This window comes from Acomys minous (genome assembly GCF_964271855.1).
Source record: "Acomys minous genome assembly, chromosome: 5".
NCBI classification, from domain to species: domain Eukaryota; kingdom Metazoa; phylum Chordata; class Mammalia; order Rodentia; family Muridae; genus Acomys; species Acomys minous.
Window position 1 is genome coordinate 32447118 of NC_140494.1, and position 16051 is coordinate 32463168.

Sequence of the window (16051 nt, forward strand, 5' to 3'; positions counted from 1 at the left end):
TACAAGTTCACATGTATGAACACATATCACATTTGTGCATACATATGTGGACACACATATATACTTATACACTACATGGGTGCTCCCATGCACACACACAATATTTCCTTACATTTCTATATGATGGCTCCTTTGTAAGGGAAATAGTATTTTTAAAAACATCTGTTCAAATAGTTTGCAGCTGGATACGGTGGCACATGGCTCAGAATTATCTTCAACTGTGTATCAAATTAGATGTCTACTGCCCCTCAATAAAATAGAAAGAATTTATAACTTGATTTAAAATTTTTTATTTTTATAGTTATCTTTTGTTTTTTATTTTATTTTATTTTTTGAGACTAGGTTTCTCTCTGTTTCACAGTGATCTATCTGCGTGCCTTTGCCTCCCGAGTGCTGGGATTAAAGACCTGTTCCATCATGCCTGGCAAAATATGCTTTTGTCGGGGGTGGGGGGAGGGGCGGGGGAGAGAAAGAAAGGGGGAGAGAGAGAGGAGAGATGGGAGAGAAGATCAAACCACTGTTGTTTTGTTTTTTAATATACTTGAAATGCCACCCCTCAAAAAAGAATGGGCTTTTGCCTAAATAATATCTAATGTAAAGATTTAGAGAACTTGATACTTTCAAATACTATTTACTTGGAATTTAAAGAGTTTCTAGTCAAATTGGTAATAAATGAGGTTATTGTAAGGTTTTGGAAGTTCATAAAACTGCCTCTGGAACGTTTACCATCACCAGCAGCACTTCCTTCCTTTTTCTATCATGGGAAACTCATCACATTAAAAAAAAAAGCCTCAAATAAAAAAAAAAACAGGCCCCATTTACTTCTCCTATAAAGAAACTTTCTCAAAAAAATCCCTTGGGCCCTCAATTCCCCACTTTGCACAACTGCTCTGTGCTCTGGAGGGCTCAACTATAAAGGTGGATGAACCCCCACGTTAGGTCTTGGCCCCCTACCCCTGCCTCCTTCCCCCTTTGTCCACCTAGCCTGCCCTCCACAAGATGCCGCCACCATTGGGGGGGCGGGACAGATCACCATGGCAACTCGCATTTCTTTCCCCACCCCCATGCCTTCAACCTCCAAAGTTGAGATACTGCTTCCTGTTTCTCTTTCCTCTGAGCCACATACACTATCCAAGAATATGCCAAGAAACCAGAGGAGGCACCGTATAACCTCTTGGCTCCCTCCTCCTAGCCAAAAACAAACAAACGCTAATCCTGGCTCCCTGCAGGCTAAAACCTAACCCAGGATTCCAGAGCCTTGGGCAATCACAACAAGTTCCCATTAAAGACAGACTGTCTTTTAAAACCGACAGATTTTTTTTTTCCCCACAACAAGCGGCTGCAGCTGTTCAGGGTTCTGCCACCTTCGGCCTTGAGGCAGAATACTCCCGGCAGACACGCTCTGAGAATCTGCCTTTCTTGATCCGTTTTCCAGGGGTTGGGCAGATGCAGAGGTGCACCCCTCCTGCTGCGGCCTCCAATCAGGACCTTCAGGCGGACCTGCCAGTCAGAAGAGGAGGCGGGTTCTTCCGGGAGCTTTGCTGCAGGTTCCGTTCCGTTGCTGAACCCGCTAAAAATTGTTCAGTGTGATGGTCTCTGGGCGCCGCTGGGTGCTGTCAAGGGAGCTCAGGCAAGCTTGGAAGTAACGATATGGTGAGCACAGGGTCACTGCCCACATAGGGGAGGAGAGATGCTTGAGCAGAGGGAGCTCATGGCGTGCGTTGTCCCTGGGGCTGGGCGGTGAGCAGCAACCAGAGGCGGCCACTTGTAGGGTCCATTGTCCTAGTCTTCCTGGACTCCACTGTGGCCTTTGAATGACTTCACTATGGGAGCTGAGTCTGCGCTAAGCTTTGGGAACAAAGGCTTGTGTTTGGAAACTTCCTTGGTAGGATGCCGAACTCGGAGAGCCCTAGTTTCTCTAGCCCCCCCCCCCTTTTTTTTTTTTTTTTTTGGTTTTTCGAGACAAGGTTTCTCTGTGTAGCCTTGGCTGTCCTGGACTCACTCTGTAGACCAGGCTGGCCTCGAACTCACAGCGATCCACCCCCGTCCCGCGTGTAGGGCTCTTCTAAGCTCTGCCTTTAGCATTTAACATTTGTGTGTTGTAAAAGTAATTTTACTACCTTCTTCTGCTGGCCTAGGTCGAGTCCTGGAAGCTCTAGCCTCTGTGCAATCTCACCTAGACTGGAATGTTTTCAGCCTCTGAGACTTGCTGCTTAATGAGCTCACCCTTCCTTGTTCTTCTTGAGCTCTGGGCTGGCTGGCTCAGCTCAGCTGTTGTGGCTCAAACTCTTTTCCCAGCTGACTTATTTAATGTGGCTTCTCTCTCAGCCCGGAATTGTTCTGCTTAGTCTCTAACTCCAACAGTCTTTTCTAACCTTCTGGCTCCTTCTCATTTTCTGGCTCATTCTGTCTTTACCTGAATTCTCTCTCTGCAACCCATCTCTCTACTACTGTCTGGGTAAAACTGCCTCCTCTCTCTGAAAAACTGCGTGTCCTATTCTGTCAAATGGTCTCTGATTTGTCACCTTTCCTGCCACTCAGCTGAATTAGATATCACTATCGGGTTTGTTGTGTTTTGTTTTTGTTTTTTTGAGACAGGGTTTCTCTTGTAGCCTTGGCAAACCTGGACTCGCTTTGTAGACCAGGCTGACACCGAACTCTCACTTTAAAACATGGGTAACTTCCTTCTACAAACTAGCTTTTCCTTTGTTTGGGATTTATCACCATGCTTGGAGCTAAGCTTTTCTTGACTTGATCTTTGCTCTGTACCGGGCTGGCTGTGGACTGAGATCTGCTTGCCTCTGTCTCCAGGATTAAATGCGTGTTTGTATTCCAGCCAGAGCACACAGACCTAGAAGATCTTTGGATGTGATCTCTTGCTAGAACAGCCTGGTTCTGAATCAACATTCCTCTACAGGGTATAAGACCCATTTGGAATAATCTGTGGAGGTTGTTAAAGGCACCTCAGGTGTTGGGTAGCACTCAGCTGTGACGTAGAAGAGTAGAGATGATGATGTGGAGGATTCACCAGTGCTTAGGAAATAAGGGACATGAAGTAGAGTTTAGCTGAGGGACGGCTGCCTCTACAACACCCCACAGAGGAGTAGTATGCTATCCGTGCCTGCTAGAGATTAGGATGCCAGGATATGCATGTTTGTTCATCAGGATTGTCCAGACTTTTGGCTCCAAACCATAACAAAGGAGACAGCTCTGACTTATAATCAGCTGCTAGGCCCGTCCTCATATCAAAGAGCAGGCCTCTAACAAGCTGCTCAAGGGGGCATTACAGGGTCACAACCAACATTAAGGTCTGATGTGCCATAAAGGTCCAGCTTTCTTAAAGAGAAAAGCATAGTTCTGCCCCATGGGCAAGACTGCACCATGCAGCAGCTCTTTGAGGAGGAAAAACACTGTCGTGTTGAGGGCTAGCCTGATCAAGCAAGGCTTTCTATGAGGCCCTCATGTGTGAAGAATGACATAGCTCCTTCTCACACCCAGGACATGCTTGGCAGCGCCAGTAACAGCCTGGGAGCATTCCCCAAGACCCCAATGTAAGAAGAATAAAACAGAGCTCTTTCTGTAAAGCCAGGAATATGCCTGGGAGAGCTGGTAACGGTCTGCATCCAAGAGCCTGTGGAGAGGGGTTACTTCAGACCCTGAGAACCCAGCTCTTCCCACTGGTTATCAGTCCCATAGCCACTGTAGGCTTAGTCAGTAATGTTTTTGTGATACCCTGCGTTCCCCTTGTGCAGTATTGTTTTGCAATTCCTGAGTTTGTCCCATTGTATGATAGTTTCTGCTGACTTCCTAGAAGTCTGCCATTTCTTTCCATTTTTCTACTGTAGGTAGTATACAAGATGCTATTCTTCCACCTCCAATATCCCCCTACCCCAAGACAGGGTCTCTCTGTCAGCCTTGGCTGTCCTGCACTCACTTTGTAGACCAGGCTGCCACGATGCTATTCTTAAGAATCTTACTGGCACAAGACAGAGCGTGTGCAAGACCTCCCCACCCTAGCTTGTGTACCTTCTACCTTCTTCTTTTCCTGTCTTCTCATCTTCTGGCACCTTCAACTCAGGATCCTGTCATTGAACAGTGACCTGCTGGTTCAGGACACTGGTGTACTTAAGAAATTAGTCTGGGACTGTCTTGGCTGTGCAAATCTCCCATCTGTGTAAGTGGACAGACTGTCAGTCTCCAGTCCATGTTTAAATTGTTCAAACCATAACTTGGGGCCTGAGCATAAAAGAGACTTAAGGTGACAGCATAGGCAGAATGCAAACTTTTTCCTCTGCTGTCCCTCCTTTGAGCGTTAGCCAGAGCTGAATGTATGCTGTGATTAAAGAGATTTTTCTAAATCTTTTGTGTGTGGAGCAATTTCTTCTAGGGAAGGCATATTAATTCCAGGACAGCTGCATCTTCAACCTTTTATAAAGATGTTTATGAGAAAAACTATATTGTCAGGCCACTTTGATGCCAGTCTGTCGCTCCCCAGGACAATGAATATGTATATCATGTGCCTGATACTCACAGTAGTCAGAAGATGGCCTTAGACTCTTGAAATTGAAACTTGGACACTTGTGAGCCCCCATGGAAAGACTAGCAATTGATCCCAATTATTTGCAAGACGAGAAAGAGCTCTTAAGTGCTGTGCCCTCTCTCCTGCCATATATTGCTTATGCATGATCAACATCTATGTTGCTAATATTTTCAACTGCTTAAACATACATTCCCTTTTAGTCCAATCTTATTAATGTTACAGTTTAAACTGAGGCACTTCAGGTTCTGCAAGATGAATACAGAACTGGAGTGAATGTCTAATTCTTTGTAGGAATTTCGGTAAAGACCTCTGAGTTCTTTCTATCTTTTTGTTTGATTGCTTTTTGCAAGGGAGTCAGGGTTTTAACATGTACCTCTTGCTGTCCTGGAACTCGTTGGGTTGACCTAGCTGGCATCCAATTCAATGGCACACACCTGCCTCTGCCTCCTGAGCTGCGGTGTTAAAGGCATGAGCAAATAACACCCAGCTTGCCCATCATTTTGTAGGTAGTAATTGTTCATACCGTTTCCCTGATGTGCGCTCAGTACTGAGGATCTGTTGGCTTGCCCCTGTGTCAATTGTCATTTCTCTTGCAAGGCTACATCCTATTCAAAGGGTAAAGAAAAGACAGAGGTGAACTTCATTATTCAGTTTCCTTCAAAAATGACTTGGTGATTTCATTAGGACTCCTGTGTCAGGGAATAAGGGGAGGAGGCACCAGAATTATATGAATACATTGTGAGTGAAGCAGACATTTACAGTGTTGTCAGTATCATACTTTCTGTTGAACACATATATGGGATATTTTAGGGTGCAGTGACCTATGATGATGTGCATGTGAGCTTCACTCGGGAAGAGTGGGCTTTGCTGGATCCTTCCCAGAAGACTCTCTACAAAGATGTGATGCTGGAGACCTACAGGAACCTCACGGCTATAGGTAAGACTGTGGATTTTCTTTTGCTTTCTACAATAAGGGGACAACTGTGTGTTAATGATACTCCTATGTAATTTCACTTGAGAATGAGGAAGAAGGGGATGAATAAACCAGGCATTGTTGTAAGGTTCACTGAAGATAGTAACTTAAATTTTGCCTAATTTCCACTAATATATGTTTTCTGGTATGTTATTTTAGGCTACCGTTGGGAAACCCACAATACTGAGAAACATTTTCAGCATCGTAGAAGACATGGAAGGTATTTTTCATCTACAGACTGATACAAATATGTTTCTGAAGAAATCTTAAATTGTTCTGGAAAGGTTTTTTGTTTGTTTGTTTGGATTGGTTTGATTTGTTTTTTTGTGAGACAGGGTTTCTCTGTGTAGCCTTGGCTGTCCTGAACTCACTTTGTAGACCAGGCTGGCCTTAAAACTCACAAAGATCTGCCTGCTTCTGCCTCCTTAGTGCTGGAATTAAAGGCATCAGCCACTACGCCAGGCCTTGTGTCCTGGAAGTTTGAACGAAAAGCAACAGTACCAGGTGGTGGTGCATGCCTTTAAGCCCAGCATTAGGGGGGAGAGGCAGGAAGACCCCTGTGAGTTTGAGGCCAGCCTGGTTTACAGAGTGAGTTCCAGAACAGACAGGGCTACAGAAAGAAGCACAGCCTTGAAAAACAAAACAAAAGAAAAGAAAAGCAACACTGTAAAAAAGCACAGCTTTAAGTGTATCAATGATTATATCAATGATTATTCAATTTTCAGAGAACCATGTCCCTCAATGTCAGATATCTGATTTGTGTTTGTAAGACCTCCTCCTCCCTCTCCTCCTCCTCCTCCTCTTCTTCCTCCTCCTCCTCCTCCTCCTCCTTCTTTTGGTTTTTGAGACACGGTTTCTCTGTGTATCCTTGGCTATCCTAGACTCACTTGTACATCGGCCTGCCCTTGAACCCACAGCAATCCACCTACCTCTGCCTCCCAAGTGCTGGGCTTAAAGGCGTGCGCCGCCAAGCCTGGCCTGTGTAAGACATTCTTCTAAGAAGGAACAAACAGTGCCGTAACATACATCACCACTTGAATCATAGCTCCAGTAGAGCTATGCCCATACCTCTTAGATATTTCAAAAGGTATACACATTGAATAGTGTATTTGTATATACACATGTGTACATGTCCAAAACCTTCTAATAAGCAAATAGTCCATAGTAAAGCTGGTATTACTCATATACTTGTAGTAATACTGCTAAATTTAATGAGGAGACAGTTGATGAGAGTTAAGAATGTTGTTGTGGAAGACCCTTAATGCCATACCACATGTCTATGAGGAACAAAAAGCCTACCTGTGTGAGTGCAATGTGGAAACCTTTCATTTGTTATTCTTTTAGTAGTTATATCATATGTACCAATGGATGCATGTGAGCACAGGGATATTGAAAGTAGCAACCTCTCTCTCCCTCTCTCTCTGTCTGTCTCTGTCTCTCTCGCACGCTCGCTCTCTCCACCAGAACAATTAGAGGATATGTAGTAGTAGTTCCCAATTTGAGTAGGTTTCCTGAATGGGATACAAGTTTACTATTAATTGGTTTCCCAACTTTATTGGGAACATACACAAACTCACACTACAGAAAATCCCTGTGAGTACTAGGAATGTGGAAATTCTTCTGTTTATCCTTGCTCACTTAGCAAATGTAGCATGATACATACTATAGGAAAATTTATGAATGCAATCAGTGTGGTAAAGCTCTGAGTTCTTCCAGTTCTCTTCAAACATATGGAAAAACCTGATATAGACGAAGGATGCTATAAATATGAGCCATGATAAGTTCTCTTACCATCACAGGTGTAGTCAGATGCAAAAGAACACATAATGAAGGGGACACCACGAGTGTAAACAAAGTGATAAGACCTTAAGATCTGATTTCTCTTTACCATTAGACCAGCTTGTCTAATGAATTCATAGAGATAAAAGGATTCATCAGTGTAATGAATGTGGTAAAGCTCTCACATGTACCAATTATCTTTGCAGGCATGAAAGACGTCATCCAGGAGAGAAACCCTATGAAGGCATTCAGTATGGTGAAGCCTTTGCACCTCACAGTCATCCCAGAAAGCATAAAAGGACACACACTGGAGTGAAACCCTATGAATGTAATGAGTGTGGTAGAGCCTTTGCACGTCACATTTTTCTTCAAAGGCATGAAGGAATTCATACAGGAGAGAAACCCTATGAATGTAATCAATGTGGGAAAGCCTTTTTACAACACTATCATCTCCAAATACATATTAGAACACATACTAGAGAGAAACCTTATGAATGTAATGAATGCGGTAAGGCTTTTTCACAACACGGCTACCTAAAAATCCATAAAAGAACACACACTGGAGAGAAACCCTATGAATGTAACCAGTGTAATAAAGCCTTCGCATATCACAATCATCTTCAAATACATAAAAGAACACATACAAGAGAGAAACCTTATGAATGCAACCAGTGTGGTAAAGCTTTTGCATATAATGGTAATCTCCAAATACATAAAAGAGCACATACTGGAGAGAAACCTTATGAATGCAACCAGTGTGGTAAAGCTTTTACATGTCACAGTAGTCTCCAAATACATAAAAGAATACATATTGGAGAGAAACTTTATAAATGTAACCAGTGTGGTAAAGGCTTTGCACACAATGGTAATCTCCAAATACATAAAAGAACACACACTGGAGAGAAACCCTATAAATGTAATCAGTGTGGGAAAGCCTTTGCATGTCACAGTCATCTCCGAATACATAAGAGAATACACACTGGTGAGAAACCCTATGAGTGTAATCAATGTGGTAAAGCCTTTGCACAACACAGTTATCTCAAAATACATAAGAGAACACACACTGGAGAGAAACCCTATGAATGTAACGAATGTGGTAAAGCCTTTACACGTCACAGCAATCTTCAGATACACAAAAGAGCACACACTGGAGAGAAACCTTATGTGTGTAATCAATGTGGTAAAGCCTTTGCAAGTCACAGTCATCTCCCAATCCATAAAAGAACACACACTGGAGAGAAACCCTATGAGTGTAATCAGTGTGGTAAGGCCTTTTCACAGCACAGTGGTCTCCTAACACATAAGAGAACACATATTGGAGAGAAACCTTATGAATGTAACCAATGTGGTAAAGCCTATGCACACCGCAGCCATCTCCAAATACATAAAAGGAAACATACGTGAGGGCAAGCCTGTGAATGTAAGCTGTTACAGGGTATTTGATCACACTGTGAACCCTAGATTATGTACTGGAAAAGCTTGTTTCTTGTTGTAGTGTGACTCACCCTTTAATCCAAGAGCTTTCTGCTTATTGTAAACAGATTGTTGTGGTGTGGCTTGGCCCTAGCATATACCTTCAATCCAAGTGTTTTCTGTTTATTGTACACAGGATTAAATAAAATCAACCATAGATCAAGAGGTGGAGCAAGCAACCAATTGACAGAGTGAACATTTAAAAAAAAAACAAGAGTAAGTTAGGGGTATGGATAGAGAGATGGACAGGAAGTAGAAAGGAGGGACATTGAGATTGAAGGTCTTTAAGACAACATGGAGAAGAAGGGACTCTTTAATGTCACCTGGGTGCTTTCTCTGCCTCTTTGAGCTAGTAAGCTTTCACCACAGCATCTGGCTCCTGAGTCTTCATTAGTATAATTGAATGATGGGACTTTGTTAAAAAGCAACAGTAGCCGGGTGTGGTGGCACACAGGTTTAATCCCAGGCTGATCACTGTGAGTTTGAGCCTAGCCTGGTCTATAAAGTGAGTTCGGGACTGCCAAGGCTACACAGAGAAACCCTGTCTTGGGAAAATAAGTAGATAAATAAAAAGCAACTGTAAGCAATGTGGTAAAGCCTTTGCATGTTACAGGCATCTTCAAAGGCATGGAAAAAATCATATTGTAGAGAAACCATGTGCGTGTGTTTAATATGGTGAGTCCTTTGCACATTTCTATAGTCTTCATCATCATGAAAGTATTCATACTGGAAAGAAATTTTATGAATAAAAGCAATGTGGTAAAGCCTCTGAGTAAAGGATGCTGCCAAGATCCAAGAACTCAACATCAAGTCAATTCAGATGACAAGAATTTATTGAAATGAGGCTGTTGACCACAGATCATACTCAGACACTGAACTGAGACCCTCCCCTTCACCCCCACACACAGTTTTTATACTTGAAAACCACCAAAATGCCGGGTGTGATGGCACACACTTTTAATCCCAGCACTTGGGAGGCAGAGGCAGGGGAATTGCTGTAAGTTCCAGTATGGCCTGGTCTACAAAGCTGGTCCAGGACAATCAAGGCTACACAGAGAAACCCTGTCTCAAAAACAAACAGACAAACAAGAGAGAGAGAGAGAGAGAGAGAGAGAGAAAGAAGACCACCAGTATTTGTGCCAAATTACAGCTACATATTTCCACCAATCAGGCTTTAGGCATAGGAGCTTTCCTTATGTAGTTGATTTATGTCAACTAATATAGAATATAGGTTTTCCCATCTAAGCAATTATATCTATTTGTTGTTTTTCTGGTTAGGAACAGGCATTATGTTTTGGAGAACCAAAGAAGAAGAACAGAAGTTGTGGTTAGGAACAGTTATAACCCTGACCCTGAGAAAAGGAAGCACTGGCTAGCACATCACTGTTTTGGGGGGTTTTCAGTCTGTTCTGTAAGGTTTTAGTTTTTGTTTGTTTAATACAAAGTCACATGTAACCCAGGCTGGCTTTGAGCTCCTGTCTCTATCTTCCAAGTGCACGTGTGATAGGTCTTCACTGTCGTGCTCAACTAGTTCGTCAAGCTTGAAGGTGGTGGTGGTGGTGGTTACACAACTGTTTGCATTTGACAAAAATCACAGACTCATACACCAAAATGGAAGGTGTCAGGTTATGGGAGTCAGGATCAGGGTCAGATATGACCAAGACATTTAAAAATCAATACAAAACACTTTATTATTTTAGGAATGATTTTTACAGTATTGGGAGTAACTGAACTTCAGGAAGCTCCCATTTAGTTTAGGAAAGCAAGTTTTTCAGACTTACGAGGAAAGTTAAGTGAATTTATATACCTAAACACACAGGAAGAGTATTCACTCGGGGCAGGAACGCAAATGTAGGATTAAGTTAAGAAAAAAAGGTATCGCGTACATTATTTTGATGGTTTTCCTAACCTTGCCTTGCTAAGTCATCTCTAGTGCCACCCATATAATTGCGACTCGCTGTTAGTTCAAAATATCGGTTCACAAGTATTACTTTATGTCTCAAAATATTTCATGTACTATTCAGTGCCTAATTTTTATTTAAATTTCAAATGCCTTTTCCCTCTAGCTGCATTTCTATCCCATGATCACGAAACTGTGAGAGGAAACACATGCGATAACAACACGTAGATGTCCTGTCTCTAGTGAGGTCTAAGTCTACATAATACTCTCCTAAGAAAGTAAGCTTCTTAGAACTTTAAACTTTCCATCATATGTGGCTAACTTTTATATTTCTCTCTGTTTTCTTTCTTGCTTGCTTTCTTTCTTTCTTTTTTTTTTTTTGGTTTTTCGAGACAGGGTTTCTCTGTGTAGCCTTGGCCATCCTGGACTCACTTTGTAGACCAGGCTGGCCTCGAACTCACAGCAATCCGCCTGCCTCTGCCTCCCGAGTGCTGGGATTAAAGGCATGTGCCACCACGCCCGGCTTATTTTCTTTTTTTTTTAAAAAAATTTTATTTATTTATTTATTATGGATACAAATCTTGTTATAGATGGTTGTGAGCCAACATGTGGTTGCTGGGAATTGAACTCACGACCTTTGGAAGAGCAGTTGGTGCTCTTAACCCCTGAGCCATCTCTCCAGCTCCTCTATTTTCTTTCTCATTTTCTACCATATGACCTTAAGAAATGAACAGTATGACTGATTCCTGCTCACAAGTAACAGCAGATCTTAGGAGACAGCGAGAAGGCCTCACGTTAACTTGTAGCTTCATGGGTTGTTGGTTGGTTGGTTGGTTTTGGGTTTTTTTCCTCATTCTTGAGGCATCCGGGCTCCTTGTCTTCCTCAACACCATCAGCTGTTAGTAAACCTCTTTGGCTACACTGATCCTCATATGAAAGTATATGTCAGTGGTATTATAAAGTCTCAGTTTCTAGAAAGCAGAACTAGCAAACATAAGTGTATTTTAATTAGGAAATACAGGTTTAAAAAAACCAGGAAATAAGCATTCAATTAAAGAAAAATTCTATAATGAAACAGGAATGGCCATATGCTTGTTACTGGTGTCTCCAAGTTCATACAAAAGGAAGCCATTCACAGGAAGTTAGGTCTGAAACCTCTCCCTACTGATCGTGAGGACAGACCGCCATCTTCATACTCTTTAACAAAGCAAAGGAAATACATCAGAGTAAAAAAACAGCTGTAATGTATCAGGCCAGCAAAGTGAGTAAAGTATCTAACACAGTATTATAAAATCTTAAGCTGGTTCTTAGGTAGTTTATTCTACTCAATCAGATGTAAAAAAAGGAATAATAAACAAAGGAATCACTTATAGCATCACCAAATTTAGCAAAAAACAAAAACAAAAAACCAAAAAGTAGAAAAAAAATCAAATATAAGATATAATTTAGCCAGCCTTGTCTACAAAGTTAGTCCAGGACAGCCAGGGCTACACAGAGAAACCCTGTCTTGAAAAACCAAAAAAAAAAAAAAAGATATAATTTAAACTCCCTAAATCCAAGCTGAAGACTTTTTGCAACATGTTGAGAAAGTCCATTTATAAATTAAAAAAGAACTTATAATATATAAAGTATATTGCAAACAGTTACTGTGGCTTGAACATTCATTTGAAAAATGATATTGAAAAGATAGTGACAAAATGGTCAAATAAAAGCATACTCCTACAGTGACAGGCTGGTGAAGGTGTTACCTGGTTCCTGTCATCACAGGAAATTTGTATTGTAATTTCTTTGCTCCTATTTAATTAGATTTATCTTAATTTACAATTCTTTCTCATATCCACAACTTAAACACACACATAAGACCACGATACATTAGCTGTATTGCAACATCAAATATTTTCTGTTTTAAGCAGAGAGGAAATATGGTACTAAGAGGAAATATTACATCCTGATGAAAAATAGAGTTGGGAGCCAGGCGCAGTGTCACATGCCTTTAATCCCAGCACTCAGGAGGCTGAGGTAGACAGATTGCTTTGATTGCAAGGCCAGCCTGTGTTCGGAGCCAACCCAGGGTCATTCAAGGCTAAAAGATTCTACTGGCTATGGAAAGATACTGATGCCCCGTTCCAAAGCTAACTTCCCCCTTTCAGCCTCTGCATAACTTCCTCCTTTCACCCCCTGCAGATGTTGTTTAGCAGGATAGCTCGGGACTTTCCGAGAGATAGTGTTCCGAGATGAACCACTGGATGTTCCCCTGATGGTATCATCTGGAGGCATTCTCGCTCCCCCCCCCCCCCCAACTGCTTAGCTCCTGCCTCCGCCCCATATAAGCTTTGGCTTTTGATTCAATAAACAGACCTTGATAGGAACGCTACTTGGTCTCGACTCTTTCTTTCTCGTCCCATCTCTCAGGTATGGCTCCCCTCGCGACCCTGTAATTACTGGTCCTGCTGGACGGGACAAGCCTGGCCTACAAAAAGTCCGGGATTTAAGGTTACACAGAGAAACCTTGTCAGGCTTAGAATAAGATATTGAAGGCCGAGTCTAGATATTGCTAGGAATTTTAAGTTGGGAGAAAAAAAAGAAAACACTCCACTGTAAAAATTCACAAAATAGTAACAACAGTTAAATATATACTGAGTACTTCTTTTTTTTGGAGGGATTTTTGAGACAGGGTTTCTCTGTGTAGCCCTGGCTGTCCTGGAAGTCACTCTGTAGACCAGGCTGGAACTCACAGAGATCCATCTGCCCCTGCCCCCCCCCACCCCCCCACCCCCCCCCAGTGCTGGGATTAAAGGTATGCAATACCACGCCCTGTTCTTTCTCCTATTTTTATGTGCACAGGTTCCTCTCAAGTTCATGTGACTGTTTGTGATGATGGTAAACGTTCAACAACTATCTCCTGAGCGAGTGAGCCTATGAGCAGACCTCTGTTTCATTGCATAGAACTCATCTGCTGAGGTAGTGATGTAGGACATTCATGCGTCTGCCATGCTATCCAGTGCATAAATCACTGAGGGAGAAAATGTCAATGGCAACATTAAGTGGGTGACACAGTGCACCTAACTTACAGTAACCGCTGTAGTAGTGATAATTATATACCATGAACTTAAGGGTGGTTCAACCAAACACAGTAAGTAGAGATGCCTCGTATTCTCAGCACAGTCATCAAAATACCATGTCCCTTTGCTAAAATAATGGAACTACATTTTTTCTTCAGTGGCCCAACAACTAAGTGGTTACCTAAAAAAAAAAAAATATAGCCCCCATTTTGTGAGGAGCTGTGCTAAATTCTGCCTTGTTAAAAACCCCATGTTTAGGCTGCATGTTGTGTGACCTTTGAGTTGCTGACCTTTGCCAGAGGAGGTCTTGTGTTCTAGGCTATCCTTGGACTATTTATCTTTGAAAGAAGTAGGGAAGTCCCAACTGGGAACCACCCAGAGGATCAAGGAAGTTCTTACAGGGAGCTACTCAGAGAAATAGGACGTTCTTACAGGGAGCCGTTCAGGCCAGTGTATTCTTGCCTGGGGGCTAGGGAGAGAGGGATTAGAATAGATCCTATTGACCTTGTTAAATATAAATATCCTTACTCGGTATATCCTCAATCTCGCATCACTGTCTGTACTCCACTTTCAATACCTACTCCCTCTTTCAGTTGAACTCTGCTTTGATTTGTCCTGTGGGCTGGGACACATCACCACTTTTTTTTTCGAGACAGGGTTTCTCTGTGTAGCCTTGACTGTCCTGGACTCACTTTGTAGTCCAGGCTGGCCTCGAACTCACAGCGATCTGCCTGCCTCTGCCCTCTGAGTGCTAGGATTAAAGGCGTGCGCCACCACGCCTGGCTCACATCACCATTTTAAAGAAGAAGTGTTAGCCGGGCGTGGTGGTGCACTCTTATAATCCCAGCACTCAGGAGGCAGAGGCAGGTGGATCGCTGTGAGTTCGAGGCCAGCCTGGTCTACAAAGCGGGTCCAGGACAGCCAAGGCTACACAGAGAAACCCTGTCTCGAAAAACCAAAAAAAAAAAAAAAAAAAAAAAAGAAGTGTTATTAAACAGTGCAAAATAACATTAGGATTTGCTTTGAAATGCTTCAAAAGAGAAATAATAAAACTGAAGCAACTGCAGTAAGGTCCTGTTAACCATTTAATATTACAGCGTGTATTAGGGTTTTATTATGTTACCCTTTTTATGGTGGGTGTATGGAGATCAAAATAAAATTTAAATGAAATGACATATTCACTTAAAATATTTATTATTTATACGGCGTTCTGCCCGCATATACACCTGCAGGACAGAAGAGGGTACCAGATCTCATTAAAGATGGTTGAGAGCCACGGTGTGGTTGCTGTGAATTGAACTCAGGACCTTTGGAAGAGCAGATGGTGCTCTTAACCTCTGAGCCATCTCTCCAGCCCTAACACCTTCACGTCTAGGAAGGGTTTTCTGACAGAAAGAGAGAAATACCTTAAGAACGTAGAAGAATTACTTTCTGCCGAGGAGGTTTTATTTTATCTGCTTGTGATAAAAGTTAACTATCCTCCTAAAATTACGTCTGAACATCTTAATGCATAGAAACCTGATACGGCTTATTTCCTAAAGTGGAAAATACTTTCACACACATGCGTACACATGTGCACACACATACACACACATCATTAAAAGACACTAAGGACAAAATACACTGATAGGAAAACGACTGAAGGGTTAAAAGACCATCCTATGAAATGTGACACCTTCTAAGTGGAAGCACTTAAAAATCTTTTATAGACGCCTCCTTATAGCAATGTTTTAGTTATGAAAGGCTTTATATGAGCGAAAGCGATGAAACCCGCCGACTCACCGTCATAAACAAAATAAGTGTCATCTGTGAAAACAAGCACAACGGGAACCTCTTTCAGTGTCACACGCTGCAGAAAAACGTCAGAGAGTTAGGGTTAGCTCTATCCCAGGGCTCTGGCAAGTCCCGGGGATGCCCCCCCCCCCCCCCCCCGCACTTCCAGTTTTCTTTCTCTCATTGATCCTGTCTCTCCCCAGCTCTCCCTATTCCTAATGCCCCACCCTGTTCCCATCCTCACCCCCTCTGCTACCCACTTCCCTCCCTCCACCCACCTCCCAATGCCTGTTTTATTTCCCCTCCTGACTGAGATTCAAGCATCCTCCCTTGGGCTTTTACAGCTATGCAAAGCAAGGCTGTCAGGAAATTTGATGGCAAATGGATGGGGCTAGAAAATAGCATCCTGAGTTAGGTAACCCAGACCCAGAAAGACACGCTTGCCATGTCCTCACTATTACGTGGATATTAACCACGAAGCACAGGATAACCATGCTACAATCCAGAGACCCAAAGACACCAGGTAACGAGGAGGAGGGCCCAGGGGGAGG

General features: G+C 42.6%; 2 protein-coding genes across 4 annotated transcripts in view; both read left to right on the forward strand.

Annotated features, from left to right (window-relative positions):
* LOC311598136 (uncharacterized protein) overlaps positions 1-16051 on the forward strand; it is a 133798-nt gene that overhangs the window by 49825 nt on the left and 67922 nt on the right. The gene's annotated exons all lie outside the window — the stretch shown is intronic.
* Positions 1087-16051, forward strand: part of LOC311598137 (zinc finger protein 431-like) — a 31383-nt gene continuing 16418 nt past the window's right edge. The window contains exons 1-4 of one of the 3 annotated variants that reach the window (XM_084783041.1): positions 1118-1653; positions 5351-5477; positions 5673-5733; positions 7499-9133. In XM_084783041.1, coding sequence (XP_084639167.1) covers positions 1651-1653; positions 5351-5477; positions 5673-5733; positions 7499-8696 — 1389 coding nt within the window. In that variant the 5' untranslated portion in view covers positions 1118-1650 and the 3' untranslated portion in view covers positions 8697-9133. Of the gene's footprint in view, positions 1654-5350; positions 5478-5672; positions 5734-7498; positions 9134-16051 lie in introns of those variants that run through there. The other 2 variants (XM_084783044.1, XM_084783042.1) reach the window with 2 other exon arrangements.